At 36.6% G+C, this 15,120-nt stretch overlaps 1 protein-coding gene across 1 annotated transcript in view; it reads left to right on the forward strand.

Moving 5' to 3' along the window:
• The window catches only part of LRPPRC (leucine rich pentatricopeptide repeat containing), a 104,191-nt gene that overhangs the window by 59,550 nt on the left and 29,521 nt on the right, over positions 1-15,120 (forward strand). The window contains exons 24-27 of the mRNA XM_028103998.2: positions 577-701; positions 1,161-1,267; positions 11,248-11,316; positions 12,146-12,236. Coding sequence (XP_027959799.1) covers positions 577-701; positions 1,161-1,267; positions 11,248-11,316; positions 12,146-12,236 — 392 coding nt within the window. The remainder of the gene's footprint in view (positions 1-576; positions 702-1,160; positions 1,268-11,247; positions 11,317-12,145; positions 12,237-15,120) is intronic.

The following is a 15,120-nucleotide window of genomic DNA, read 5'->3' on the forward strand; positions in this document are numbered from 1 at the left end:
TTTTTTTTTTTTAAAGATTTTTATTTATTTATTGAGAGAGAGAGAGAGAGAGAGAATGGGAGAGAGAGAGCATGAGATGGAGGAAGGTCAGAGGGAGAAGCAGACTCCCCGCTGAGCAGGGAGCCCGATGCGGGACTCAATCCGGGGACCCCAGGATCATGACCTGAGCCGAAGGCAGTCGCTTAACCAACTGAGCCACCCAGGCACCCTGGACTTTTTCTTAAGAGTGCTATTTAGGGGTGCCTGGGTGGCTTAGTTGGTTAAGCATACGATTCTTGATCTCAACTCAGGTCTTGATCTCAGAGTCATGAGTTCAAGCCCCATGTTGGGCTCCATGCCCAACTTTAAAAAAATAAAAACAAAAAGAGTGCTATTTAGCAAGTGAAATAATGAAAGATGAAGGGGGGAAAATAGGGAACTGTTACTGATGTCTGTACTCAGAACATTTATTTATACTATATAAGGATTGTCTTTTTCCATTTTGGCTTTTTGAAAGCTCAGTCGTGTACATTTTGACTGCTCGTTTTGTACTTCTAGATATAGTTTATTCATTGTTCATATTTTGATGTTTCCAAGGGATGACTTAGGTGCTGCTCTTGAAGTCGCCATCGATTGCCATGCAAAGTATAAAGTATTACCAAGGATTCATGATATCTTATGTAAACTGATAGACAAAGGCGAGACTGATCTAATTCAGAAAGGTTGGTCACCTCCAGTATCTTGCTGTAGTTGTTTTTCTGCAGTTCTTCCCTTCTTGCTTATTTAATCTCAGTGCATTGCTGTGAAGAGAAAATTTAACAGGAAGGGAAGTACGTCCAGGGGAACTTTGCTATACTTCTAAAGTAAAAAGGACAATGTCAGGTATCCTTGATTTTAATAACTGTTCATTTTGCAAACTTGCCTATTAATTTTTCCTCTACTTCTTGGTGATCTGCCTTCTCTGAGGAGTTTTCCCCCTTTATCTTCACCAGTTCTCTTTGAGTCTAGTCTTAGGTACTTAGTGTCCTAAACGTTTGCTGTTAGATAAGGAATGTGATCGAAAATGGGTTGACACAGCGCTAGTCTTTAAGTTATTGTAAATATTTGTTTTAAAGTTTTCGTATTTGTCCAGAACTTTAAGTGATACTGTGTTTCTTTATATTTTCGCTTCTCCTCTCTAGCAATGAACTTTGTAAGCCAAGAACAAGGTGAGATGACGATGCTGTATGATCTCTTCTTTGCTTTCCTACAAACAGGAAATTACAAAGAGGCCAAGAAGATCATTGAGGTAGGATTTTTAACTACACTATTCTAATTGTACAGCTATTTAGACTCTTAATTGGAATATGTTTAAAAATGTTAACCTTTGATTATGGTTGTTCTGATTCATGTTAATATAATTCAATCCCGATAAATGGGGTCTGGGGGGGTGGGACTCGACCAACTTCCTTATTGTATATAATTACAGTTCAGAAAAGGCAGCCTGGTTGTATATTGAATTTGTTGCCTCACTTTGTTAAATTCACTGTTATGTATCAAAATGATATTTGCATATTAAATCTTGGATTGTGGAACAATTAAATTAAACTGGCATTCCTGGGTGTAAAGTGGCTAATCCTCTTTCCCAAGGAATTCTTTGTTCTTAAAAGCAGTGGAATTTAATTTGCTGCAGGCCGTGCTCAGATGTATTTGTAATGCTTGTCTACAAGTTAATCAGCCAAACAAGTGCTGTCTGCAACTGTTTGGCATTTAATTTAAAATTTCTTCTTCTTCTCCTTTTCTTTTTTTTTAAACTATGGTAAGCAGCTTATGGGAAATGGTAGGTGACAAACCTGGCCTATTTAGGATTAGTGTATTGTATCTAGGCTTGATTGAAATTTTGCTTACTGAAATTGATAAGTCAAAGGGCAACTATAAAGTCTGTCCAAATTGATTAACTTCACTATTAAACAGCTCTGTTTCCTCTAAATAAAACATTCTGCAGAGGATAGACCCATTACCTTAAGAAAAATTATTTGATGTGAAATAAATAAAATATATATCAGTAATCCTGTTTCTGTCAGATCATACTTTGCCCTTATTACTCCATGTTTTTTTCCAAAAGTTCCCATGGTGGATGGGACACAAAGCTGGTATTTGGCCTCCTTATTTGTATATTGATGACAGCTTATCATGAAGTTGAAAATGTAGACATACAACCCTGAAAATTATTAGTTTCTCTTGATGTTTTTCAAAAAGAAAAGTATGAAAAGGGAAGACTGTGAAATTGATTCAGAATGTTCTTTCTCGGTCTGTCTTACAGCTCAGTCTGTCCTGTCAGAGAGAAGTGGGACATGCTATCTTGGACAGGTGCTTCTGTAGCTCAAGTAGTTTATTTGTATTCTCTAGAAAATAGTATAAATTCTTTCATTAAAAGTGCCTGGTGTATCTGAAAATGCGGGAAGCTGTCTGCCTTTTGAGTTCTGTTGCTCTGTATGCCTGGTATCAGTATTAGCAGGGCACTGATCAGAGGGAAAATGAAGCTTAGGTATTCACATAATAGTGACGAGAGGCTCTATAGTAGGAAATCATGTGTGTCTCTTTATGCAATAATCAAGATATAATAGGAAGAGCCAAAGGCATAAGAGTGAGCTCTCCTTTTGCCATCTACTTGCTAGTGTGGTAATGGACAGTTACTAAACCTTTTTAAGCTTCCTTCTCTATAAAAGAGAAGGGAATATAGTATCTTTCTTTAAGATTTAATATAAAAGGGAATATAGTATCTTTCTTTAAGATTCAATCACATAATGTATGTAAAGCAGCTTGCATGTTTCTGGATTATAGTCGTAATCAATAATATTAATTCTCTTTGCCCCTTAAAAGTAGGGATTGTGTTATCTGATTTGCCCCACATAATTCACAGTATGATGCTTAAGCATAAAGGTACATGTTGTCACATGAATAGGCAAGAGAAAACTGCCTCTTAATTACTTTAAAGCTTTGCCAATGCAACATCATTGACTGTAATCATTTAGGGATGCTGTCTACTGATGACAGAATTTTCATAGTGGATGTGTACAAAATTGCTTAAAGGATAAAAAATGGCTTTACAGAAACCCTGCAGTATTCTAGGGTAGGACAGCCCATGTGTGATACATGGGAGTATACTGAAGCACATTTCTAGTTTCTTTTTTTTTAATGGTTAGTTGGATTTGAATTGAAGTGGGAACTTGCTTTTTTCACTATTAAAAGTCAAGACCTGGAATTCTCTCTTGTAGTTTTGTAAGGATTATTGAAAATATAAAGAGTAATAAAAAATAATAAACTATGTATCAGCATGTGAAAGAATATTGTAAATGCGGAGCAACATTTTTTTATCATTCTCAAAAATGCAGTAGTGTCTTATCAATGGGTAGATTTGCTAGGGTTGACTTTCCAAAGCAAAATATAAAATGAAGCTTCTTTGTATTTCAAGCACTGTGGGAGATAAGATAAGCCAGTCATAAAAAATGGTCACATTAAATGAAGAAAGAAGAGGCAGGATTCGGTGTGTAATAGGACTTGTGTCGTTTTTTAAATGAGCTGGTGTACATATATCATGTATTATATATAATACATTTTTATTTTTATCATTTTACTTATTTATTTTGCTGGAGAGAGAGAGAGAGAGAGCGAGAGAGGGAACACAAGCCGGGGGAGTGGGAGAGGGAGAAGCAGGCTTCCCACTGAGTGAGGAGCCCAACGCAGGGTTCGATCCCAGGACCCTGGGACCATGCATGACCTGAGCCGAAGACAGATGCTTAACGACTGAACCACACAGGCACCCCTATAATACATTTTTAATACTACATTTTATTTCCATACGTGGATTATTGCAAGAGAGTGGACTTACAGCTGCTATTCTACTTTATACCTTTCTGTATTTCCTGAGTTTTCTATAATGAGCATATAAATTCTTATACTCAGAAAAAGTGTGTTCTCCCAAAAGAAAGAAACAGAAAAGTGAATCAGACGAAGATTTATTAAAAGCGAATCAGACCAAGAGCTAATGTGAAGCTCCTTGAATGTGAGATTAATGTGTGAGAATAATTACTGAGAAGTGTTAACTGCTATAAGAAAAGTATGAATACTTCTGAGAGTTCACGGGTGGAACTTATTCCCAGTGAAGGAAATTAGGCAAGACTTTCTGGAGGAAATGGAGCATGAGGGGGGTTGATGCATATAGTATTCTTTAACATTCGAGAGTTTGATAGGGCTAGGAAGGGTATTACAGGTATTAGAGATCAAGCAAAGAAGTAGATAGAGGAAATCTCTAAATAGTTCTTTTTCCCCAGCTTTGTTGAGATATAATTGACATGTAACATTATGTCAGATTAAGGTATACAGCATGTTAATTTGATTACTTACATTTTACAAAATGATTACTGCAGTAGCATTAGTTAACACCTCACATAATTACCATTTCTTTTTTGTGATGAGAACATGTAAGATTTACTGTCTTAGTGGGGCGCCGCCTGGGTGGCTCAGTTGGTTAAGTGTCCGACTCTTGATTGCAGTTCAGGTCTTAATCTCAGGGTCAGGAGTTTAAGCCCAGCTTGGAGCACTTGAAAAATATAGATGGATATAATGGGTATATATACATAAATATATAGATATACAGATTTATTCTCTTAACTTTCAAGTATATAATATTGTTTCTCTTTTTTATTAATAACTTTTTAAAAAGGTTTATTTATTTAATCTCTACACCCAGTGTAGGGCTCAAACTCAAGACCCTGAGATCAAGAGTCACACACTCCTCTGATTGAGCCAGCCAGCACCCTTGTAATATACTATTGTATATAATATAGTATTGTTAACTGCAATCACCATGCTATACGTTAGGTCCCCAGAACCTATTGATCTTATACGGGAAGTCTGTACCCTTTGACTAGTATCTCCCCATTTCCCCCAAGCCCCTGGCAAACACCATTCTAGAAGTTTGGTTGTTTTAGATTTGATATATAAGTGAGATGATACTGTATCTGTCTTTTTCTGCCTGACATATTTCACTTAGCATAATACCCTCAAGGTCCATCCTGTTTGACCAATTTCCCCTGCCTCCCTTCTTCCCTCCTTTCCTCTTTCCCTGCCTGTCTCCTTCTTCCCTCTCTCTCTTCTTTAAATCAGTAATAAATAATTATTTTTTTAAGATTTTATTTATTTATGTCAGACAGCGAGAGAGAGAGAGAGAGAGCACGAGCAGGCGGGAGAGGCAGAGGGAGAAGCTGACTCCCCACTGAGCAGGGAGCCAGACATGGGGCTCCATCCCAGGACCCTGGGATCATGACCCAAGCCAAAGGCAGACACTTAACCAACTGAGCCACGCAGGCGCCCCAATAATAAATACTTATTGATGACATCTTACAGTCTAGTTGTAGAAAAAGACCTTAAAAAAATGAATCTATATAATGCAGTAATTGCTGTAGAAAAGACCTATTGCAGATTTGATCTTTCTGAGGAAGTCCATATTTGGGATGAGAACTAAAGGATGAATTGGGGGCCAGCCACATGGAGGGGAGGCAAAAGCATTTCAGGTAGAGGGAACTCCCTGTGCAAAGGCCTTGAGGCAGGAAAGTGCTTCCATCTTTTATCTTTGTTCTGTCTCTTAGGGCTCTTATCAGATAACACTCAAAAGAATGTCTGGTCCATTATTAAATACTTAATGTTAGTTTTATCCCCTTCCTTCTGTGTAACAGTCTTCCCTGTATTGAAGTCAACCCTTCTGTCTCTCCTGCAGTCTCATCCTCTGCAGGGTAACTCTCCCTACCTAGATCCTCTCAGTGTTCTGCTGGCACGTTCTGGAATGAAATTGAGGAAATGTTCACAACTTATTTTTACAAACTTACATAATATCAGGTCAATATTTTGTGAACTGTATTCTGTGTTGTACCAGTGATGATGATCAATGTGACTTTTTTCCCCTGTGACTAGATTCACGTAAAATTTACACATGTTCCTTTTTAAAATATGCCAAGTATGAAGATGCACTGTTAATCTCATTACTCATCTAATCATTTCTGTGGTTTTTCTGTCCTTTATATAGTGAATATTTCTTTTATATATAATTGAAATAAATCAGACCATAGGTTCACCCTACATCACTGTTTCTGCATTCCATGCCTATGTAATTGAGAACTCTTCTGATCATTATTTTTAATGACATCATTCTATAGTATAAATGAACTAAAGTTTACTTGCCCATTTCTGTTTTGAGAAAAATTTTTACTATTAAAAGAAATCATCATAATTCACATCTTAACTTATAGGTATATTTGGTTTTCAGATTATTTACTTAGGATCATTTCTTAGAAGTAAGTGAAATGTCATCATTACTGTTAAGGCCCCTGATACATAAAGACAGAGGTTTTGTTCTGTCCTTATAGGTGATACCTCTTCTGTGGTTCATCATAGCAGAGATTTGGTCTAAAGCCCAGGCCTCCTGTGGTTTAGTCCCATGCTTCTTCTGCTAGAAATTATGATAAAATAAGATGGTATTTTTCTTTCTTTCTTTCTTTCTTTTTTTTTTTAACCAGGGTAATGCTGGCCTCATAGAATGAATTTGGAAGCTTTCCTTTCTCTTCTTTTTTTTTTTTTTTTTTAAGATTTTATTTATTTGACAGAGAGAGGGACAGCAAGAGAGGGAACACAAGCAGGGGGAGTGGGAGAGGGAGAAGCAGGCTTCCCGCCGAGCAGGGAGCCCGATGAGGGGCTCGATCCCAGGACCCTGGGATCGTGACCTGAGCCAAAGGCAGACATTTAACGACTGAGCCACCCAAGCGCCCCATCTCTTCTATTCTTTTTTTAATAATTTGAGAAGAATAGATACTCATTCTTCTTTAAATGTTTGGTAAAATTCACCTGTGAAGCTGTCTGGTCCTGAACTTTTCTTTGTTAGGAGTACTTTGATTACTCATTTATTTTCATTGCTAGTGATTGATCTGTTCGAATTTTCTATTCTTCCTGATTCAGCTTTGGAAGGTTATATATTTCTAGGAATTTATGTTTCTTCTTGGTTGTCCAGTTTATTGGCATATAAGCTGGTATTTTCTCACTTAAGAAAGGACTTTATTTTTCCGGTCAAGTATTTTTTAAGGTACTTCAGTCATCTCCCAGGAAGGAAGTGTTGCAAGGTCATTTAATAAATTAACATTGTTTGGATAATTCATTTTGTGTTTTAAGACTGGACATTAAGTCCAGGGAGGGATGATACATACAAGTATGAAAAGAGTTAAATGATGATATGAAATGTTAAATAACTACATTAAAGGTTTCCATAAAGAAATATTTATGTTTATTCTTAGCCCTTTGAGCAATTCAGCAGTCATGTACTTAGTGCCTGCCATGTGCCAGGGCCTTTTAAGTTTTCCAGGTACAAACACAAATATCTTTGAGTAAGAGTGTAAGAGTCTGCTTTAAATTTGCTTAGCAGGGCGCCTGGGTGGCTCAGTCGGTTAGGTGGCTGTCTTTGGCTCAGGTCATGTTCCCAGGGTCCTGGGATTGAGTACCACATCGGGGAGCCCGCTTCTCCCTCTCCTTCTGCCTGCCGCTCTCCCTGCTTGTGATTGTTCTCTCTCTCTCAAATAAATAAAATCTTTTTAAAAAAATAAAATAAATTTGCTTCACATTTCTCATTTCAGCCTTTTCCTTTGAGGTTCAAACTTAGATTATAAGCTAAACAATGTAACTACTATTAGTTACACTTTTCTGTTTCCAAATGATTTTCATGTATATCTTCATAGGAGGTTCACAAAACAACTTTGAGAAGTAATTAAGGCGGGAAACTTTAGTTCAGAGTGTCAGTACGGAGCTTGGGAGCTTGTTTAGTTAGCGGTAGTTATGGAATTTGAAATAGGGTCCTGATTCCACATTTTCTCTTCGTTCTCCTATATCATTCCTACCTCTGTGATCTTGCTCTCTTTTTTAAATTGAGATAAGATAGGGGTGCCTGGGTGGCTCAATCAGTTAAGCATCTGCCTTCAGCTCAGGTCATTTTCCTGGGGTCCTGGGATCGAGCCCCGCATCGGGCTCTGCTCAGCGGGAGTCTGCTAACCTCTGCCTCTCCCCACCACTCGTACATGTGTGTTTGTGCACTCTCTCTCTCTCTCAAATAAATAAAATCTTTTCTAAAAACATAAGATATAGCATCATGTAAGTTTAAGGTATGCAATGTTTTGATTTGAATGCATTTATATATTGCAGCATGATCTCCATTGACCCCCTCAATATCTGAACCACCACCTTTCTCCAGAATTATTCTTTCTTGATTTTCTTTTTCCCTCTTATCTGCTGTTACCCTTCCATCACATGGTAGCCAGAGTGAATTTGCTGTCTTCTCAGGAACAAAAACCCTTCTTTTTATGGTTTTGTGTTTAGGACAAAAGTTTGGATTACAGTGGTCTCCCAGTCTTCGTGGCCTTTGTTCCTTACTAGATCACATGCAAGGTTTTATCCTAATTTGCCTTTCTTAATAAGCCAGAATGGGTCTTACATATTCAGAAGGATTTTTAAAGCTATTTTTTCCCCTGATCTCCCAAATTTTAAGGGACGTTGGTTCTCATGCTAATTCATACCCCTTCTCCCATGAGTTAGTTTACTTATTAGTATGCCCTGTAACATGTGGTTAAGCGGGTCATGTTTGCTGAGTCATATTTTCCTCTTTACTCTAGACATGGTCTTCAAGTCTATCTCTGAAGATTTGTTTTTAAGATTTATTTTTATTTATTTGAGAAAAAGAGCACGTGGGCGTGGGGGGAGGGGGGGAAGAGAGAGAGTCTCAAGCGGACTCCATGCTGAGTGGAGCCTGACGTGGGGCTCGATCTCATGACTCAGATCACAACCTAAACCGAAACCAAGAGCCAGACACTTAACTGACTGTGCCACCCAGGCACCTCTATCTCTGAAGATTTTAGAGAAAAGGACAAATATTAAAAGATTTAGTAAGTTCCATGATTCCCTTTTTCTTCCCTTGCTATTCTAGCTATAAAGATAAATAGTTGGGTTCTTGTTTTTGCTTGTCCACTCCCTCTCATGCACTTGATTTTCTTCCTGCTACATTGAGTAGAGGATATGAGGCTTGAATAGTTGTTCGTTTTCCATTTCATGTTTCTAGCATTAACGGCAGGAGACATCAAAACAGGTACAAACTTTTATTTGAGTCAAATTTAAGATGGTTTTCCTTGAGTTTGAAGTAGGAGAATCTTCATTTCTTTCTACTTTAAAGATAGTAATTACGTGATAGGTCTTTTTACTAGTGTAGGTAGAAGCCTATTATGGTAACAGCAAATTTACATCAGAGTAATGTAACAAAATTAAATGAAAATTATTTTTTATTTTGCATTACTCTTCTTATACAAGTGAACCTAGTACTAAATTGGAACTTCCAAAAGAATGTTTTGAAGTACAGTAACCTCAGTGGAAACAAACATGCCAGGTTTTTTATTACAATAATTATTTTATTCTCACTGTCCATTAATTAGATTATATGCAGCAAAAACAGAAAAAATTAGGTAAGTTCATTGTTTTATTTAGGCACTGAATGGTTTATGGTAAGTTAAATAGCATCCCAATTAGAATTCTATTCTCCATATTTTTATTACATTTTCTATTTTTACTTTCAACTTGTAGTGCTTAAAATTCAATAAGATGTTAAGAGATAAGCCAGAAATGTAGACTATTACAGAAGCCTAGGAGATTTAGTTAATCTGACCTAGATGTTCTTTTGATGATTGAGATTTATAATGTAAAAACAGTTCTCAATTTCAAAATGAAACATAGGAATATCTGCCGTATAAGTCAGCTGTCCTGACAGTGACGGGCAGATTAATCAGCCACAAAAAGGAAGTGTTTACCATAAAAGTTGTGCTATTTAAATCATTGGCATTTGGATCAGCAATAAGTTGAAGTTATAAGTGAATGTAGTCCTTGCATTTTCTCCTTCTAAAGAGGACGGTGCAGTATTTTTGAAAGGGCTTTTTGTATACATTTGATTTCATTTGGTTTCATTTTCAGTGTAATGCATGGGAAATCAAAGAGGTAATGTGAGAAAATCCTTGAGTAGAAATTGTGTGCAAATGCACATACTAATGATATTTGAGAATATATTTCAACAGTTGATCTAGTCAGCATTTATTTCTTGTATCCCAAAATGCGCATACTTGCACAGTCCGAATGAGAGCACTTTACAACTTGTACTGTACCAGTTTTTCTGTCATTCTGCCAAAGCTCTGAGATGTTAGTGTCTGCTTCGTTTCTTAATTTAACATTGTACAGTATTATTTTAAGGAATAAAAAAATCATGACTTCTAAATAAGAGATCAGATTTGAGGGATCCCTGGTTTAGTCAACAGAGCTGAGGGGAGAAATCAGTGGAGGTACCTCCTCTAGACTGGAGCAGCCAGGGCTAATGAGTATGTAGTTTTCTTATCATAATGCTGTGATTGAAATGTAGTATTTAATGGGGAAACCCTCTTACACATGATGAAAATACTATAGTTATAGTGACAAATCCTTGGAATTATGTGTGAATTAGTTTGCCTTTTATTCCAGTATCCAAAATTATAAAATAAGTGCTTTGAAGCCAGAGTTACTGACTAAACCCTAGTAATTTCTGATTGAGGATATAACATATATCTCAGTAATAGAAATAAACTAAGACTGTGAACTAATTTTAAGTCCTTACCTTATTTTAAGTACCTCGCTCTTTACACATTTAGTTTTAGATAGTAGGCAAGCATTCGTGGTAGTCGGAATACTTTTATCACTAAATTTTACAAAGCATGTTTCTTTTAAAAGTAAAAGCCATTGGTTTATTGTTATGATGATGGTTAGTAAGTTTGTGTAACAATAATTTTTGCTTCCTGAATCCATTGGGATCTCTGAAGTGTGTGTGTGTTTAATTTGACATCTTTTGGAGTTGATTTAGTTCACCGAGTCAAGGTTTCTTTTTGAACTAAAGAAAGTTTAACCATTTTAATATTTAAAGATTTATGGAATGAAAATTGACCTGCAAAGCAACATTTTGACGTAACCCAAATTTTCTGGATACTGGTTAAATATAGGCTATTGTTTATGCTCTGTTTTAATCCTAAAAGTCTTTGGTAACTGTGGTATTAAGTTATAGGTTTCTTTTATTATAGTATTTGGGAAGGAGGCAGCAAATTCATTAGAAGGAGAACTATTGTCTTTGAGGGAAGATTAACATTTAGCTAAGCCTTACCTCATGTGTTATATGATGATTTTATTTTACAGACTCCAGGCATTAGAGCTCGATCTACAAGACTTCAGTGGTTTTGTGATAGATGTATTTCAAGTAATCAGGTTTGTGTTTAATTTCTGGTCTCAAGCACCTAAAACTGTGAGTAGAAAGCAGGTGTCCTTCCTACATGTCATTTGAGCATTTGGGGATTTCAGGACATATAGCCTTATTAATGGAAGCAGCATTATCTTGGTTTTCCAAATAAGCAGTAGCTTAATTCTTGTTTCTGAGGTTCAGTAAAATCCCTAAAAGTTTTAATTTGGGCCCTGAAGATTTTAGCTTGCTTTATCCTAGTTGTTGGCTTGAGCAGGCTAACCTTGTTTCGTTTGCAATTTAAATCCGCTTCAGTCCTTAGTGACCAGAGGAGTCACTTATGGGAGCCCAGTGGAATTTCTACTTGACGTCTCCTCCAGTGCAGATATCTGTTCATATCCTGCCAAGTGAAAGCCATAGGGGAAGAGGAGTATAACACTTGGGTGGAGGAGTATTCTTATTAATAAACAGAGGATATACTCATTGAGTCCCCTACGCAAATATCTTTGAATTCTTCAAAATGCATCTTCATGGAGGTTCCCTTAAGCAGAATACTGTTCATGTTTTGTTCTTGACTACAGAGTCCTTCAGCTTTTTACCTTTAAAAAAAATTGCTTTTGATTGTGGTAAGCTACATATATAACATATAAAATTTATCTTTTTAACCATTTTAAAGTTTTCACTTCAGTGGCATTAAATACATTCACATTGTTATGCTCGGCTCTTTAACTTTTGAAGTGAAGTTAATCTGCCCTTTGGGTAGAGCTTGTTTGAAGGATTATTAAACTGAGATTTGTCAACTATAAAATATATCCTTTACACAGTCTAGATCCATCTGTTGTTAATCTTATTTTTAAGGTTGAAATTCTAGAAAAATTAGTGGAGCTGACACAGAAGCTGTTTGAATGTGATAGAGACCAGCTGTACTACAGTCTGCTAAAATTATATAGTAAGTAATCTAACTATTGCTCATGTTTTCATCTTGAGACATTTATTCTATTGAAGGCAGGTGCAAGAAAGGAATATCAGGAAGGTCTAGCGATTGTCAAATGTGTGGTCTTCAACAGAGGCTAATTTTAGAGGCCAGATTGAATTTTATCACAGAATGTTATATTGTATCACTAGACACCATACAATTTTCATAATTTCTGACAATCTTAACTGCAGTAATGAGAAGGTGAGAAAAATCTTCATCAGGGCCACAGAATTTAATAGAACTTTTTGAGGATAGACCAGTTTTTTTCCTTTTATTTAAGTCCTTCAGTAGACTTACCGATAACTACTATAAATCACATAATCACTAACATGTTCATGTGTATAAGATCTTTTTCCAGGGGCGCCTGGGTGGCTCAGTCATTAAGCTCTGCCTTCGGCTCCGGTCATGATCTTGGGATCAAGCCCCGCATTGGGCTCCTTGCTTGGCGGGGAGCCTGCTTCTTCCCCCCCACCCCCCGCTGCTGTCCCTGCTCTTGTTTCCTCTCTTGATGTCTCTCTGTCAAATAAATAAATAAAATCTTTAAAAAAAATCTTTTTCCAGAAAAATGCGTACTGATACACAGACTCATCACTAAACAATTTTTTAAATTTGATTATATTCTAATACAGTTTTGACCAAATCTATAGTATAAACATTTTCTTACATTTTATTACCTACAAATGACTACATTGAATGGCTATACTAGAATTTACCCAGCCAATCTCCTTATGCTAGACATGTGACTAGAATTCCATTTTACATGTTATAAAACAGTGCTGCATCTTTGTACCTTAATCTTTGTTCACACCCATAGTTGTTTCCTTAGGCTGGATTTGTGTTTGTGTTCTGAAACTTTTGATCTCTATTAACCAAACTGTTCTAGTATGTCAATTTCAATTTATACACCTGGGAACTTTGCAATCTCTTTAGGGTATTTGGGTGGAGAGGAACAACTCTTAGAAGAGTCAGTGACAAACCCACCCACCTACCTACCTACCTTCCTTCCTTCCTTCCTTCCTTCCTTCCTTCTTTCCTTCTTTCCTTCTTTCCTTCTTTCCTTCTTTCCTTCCCTCCCTCCCTCCCAGACATTTGATCTAGTTATTTTGTTTTTCTTATGGGAAATTTTCCTTCACCAAACAGATAGCAGTGAATAAGTTAACTCATTTGTCTTTTTGAATTTGTATTATCATTAGAAGCTTTATCTTCTGTGTTGATGGTATAAATAATACGACTTGCTGTAAAATTTATATTTCAGTTGTTGGTTGCATTGAAGTGCACACTTTACTATGTAATTCTTAAAATTCTTAAAATTCAATTTTTTGGCTTGAATGGTCAAATTCTGGCACACAATACTGAGGTTGTTACTGAATATATACAATTAGAAAACTTATGTTTTAGGCGTTTAGTCCTTAATTGGTGGGTTATAACCTGTATTTATTCAAGTGCTAATTCTTTCCCTTCCCCACCCCTTTGTTCCTTTTGAGGAACTATTTCATGCTTAAATTTTAATTTTATACCAACTTCCAGAAAAAGAAAAACAAACCCTGAATGTATCCAAATGAGCCTTAGCAGTTAAAGTAGTCCCCACAGAGGACCGTAATCCCTAACCATGCTAGATATTGAAGAGGACACTGCAGATAAAAAAACCTCTGTGTGGTTAGGCCTGTAACCAAGACCAAGAATATGGAGTGAAAGAACAACTGGAAGAATGCACAAGGTACAGTGGTAGTCCATGGGAGGTGGAGGTGGCCAGCCTCACAAACCTCTTTTTCCAGTGGAGATGACATTTTGCTGATGCTTTTTTAAAAAAGAAAAAGAAAACAACTTCTAAGTTCATCCTAAAATTTCCTTTAGGAATAAGGAGTCTCTGAGGTTTATTACCATTTTTTTCTCCTTAATCCCCTCTCTTTGCTCTGTTGGACACCTTCCTCCAGTTTTTTGCTCTGTATTTGAGCCAATAGTCTGAAGAGCCCTGTAACGTGAGGGTGGCCTCTTGTAAGGCTGGAAGTGAGAGGAATCATTATAATGAAGTATACTTTTTAACCCAGTTTGTATACTTCATACCTTTGTAGTGCTATAAATAGATAATGTGGTAATCCTCCCCTTTCTGAAGAACAGACAACCTCTCCTTTGTTGGCCTCTCTTTCCATTTTGCCCTTGGACCCACTTATTTAAACATGTTAAATAATTTATAAAGCACTGTGGACTCAATTTATTTGAAAAGGAACATATGATATATGAAATGTCCTCTTGTACTTGAAAAATCCATATTTTGGATTGTGAATATCTGAGAAAATAATTTGTTTGGCCTTCTGGAACTTTTTATGAGCTCATTCTTTTTTTCTTTTTAAGATTTTATTTATTCATTTGAGAGAGAAAGAGCATGAGCAGGAGGGAGAGGGAGAAGCAGGCTCCCCACTGAGCAGGGGCCAGATGCAGGGCTCAATCCCAGGATCCTGGGATCATGACCTGAGCCGAAGGCAGACGTTTAACTGACTGGAGCTCGTTCTTTCTTATGATGTAATTTTAGTCCCTGAAAGAGGGTGGCCTAATTATTTTTGGGTATTTGTTGAAGAGCAATTTTGCTTTGCTTTAAAATGGTATCCACCGCCACACACCTGCACACTTAATGTTGTGAATTACAACATACTACAGAAACAGGCACAAAACAAAGATACACATTGCTCAGTGGTTTATGATAGCCAATATTCATATAACCATAGGCTAGATTAAGAAATAGAAAATGAAACTTTTCATATCTTTAAATACTACTTGTACTAAAAGTGTTTCATTTTCTGCTTACTCTATGCAGTAGGATGTTCATAGATGGTCTGTTAAAAGAATCTGTCACAATTCA

The sequence above is a fragment of the Eumetopias jubatus genome, unplaced genomic scaffold (assembly GCF_037043125.1).
Source record: "Eumetopias jubatus isolate StellerSeaLion01/CBP00866 unplaced genomic scaffold, mEumJub1_p1.0 scaffold_9, whole genome shotgun sequence".
NCBI lineage: Eukaryota > Metazoa > Chordata > Mammalia > Carnivora > Otariidae > Eumetopias > Eumetopias jubatus.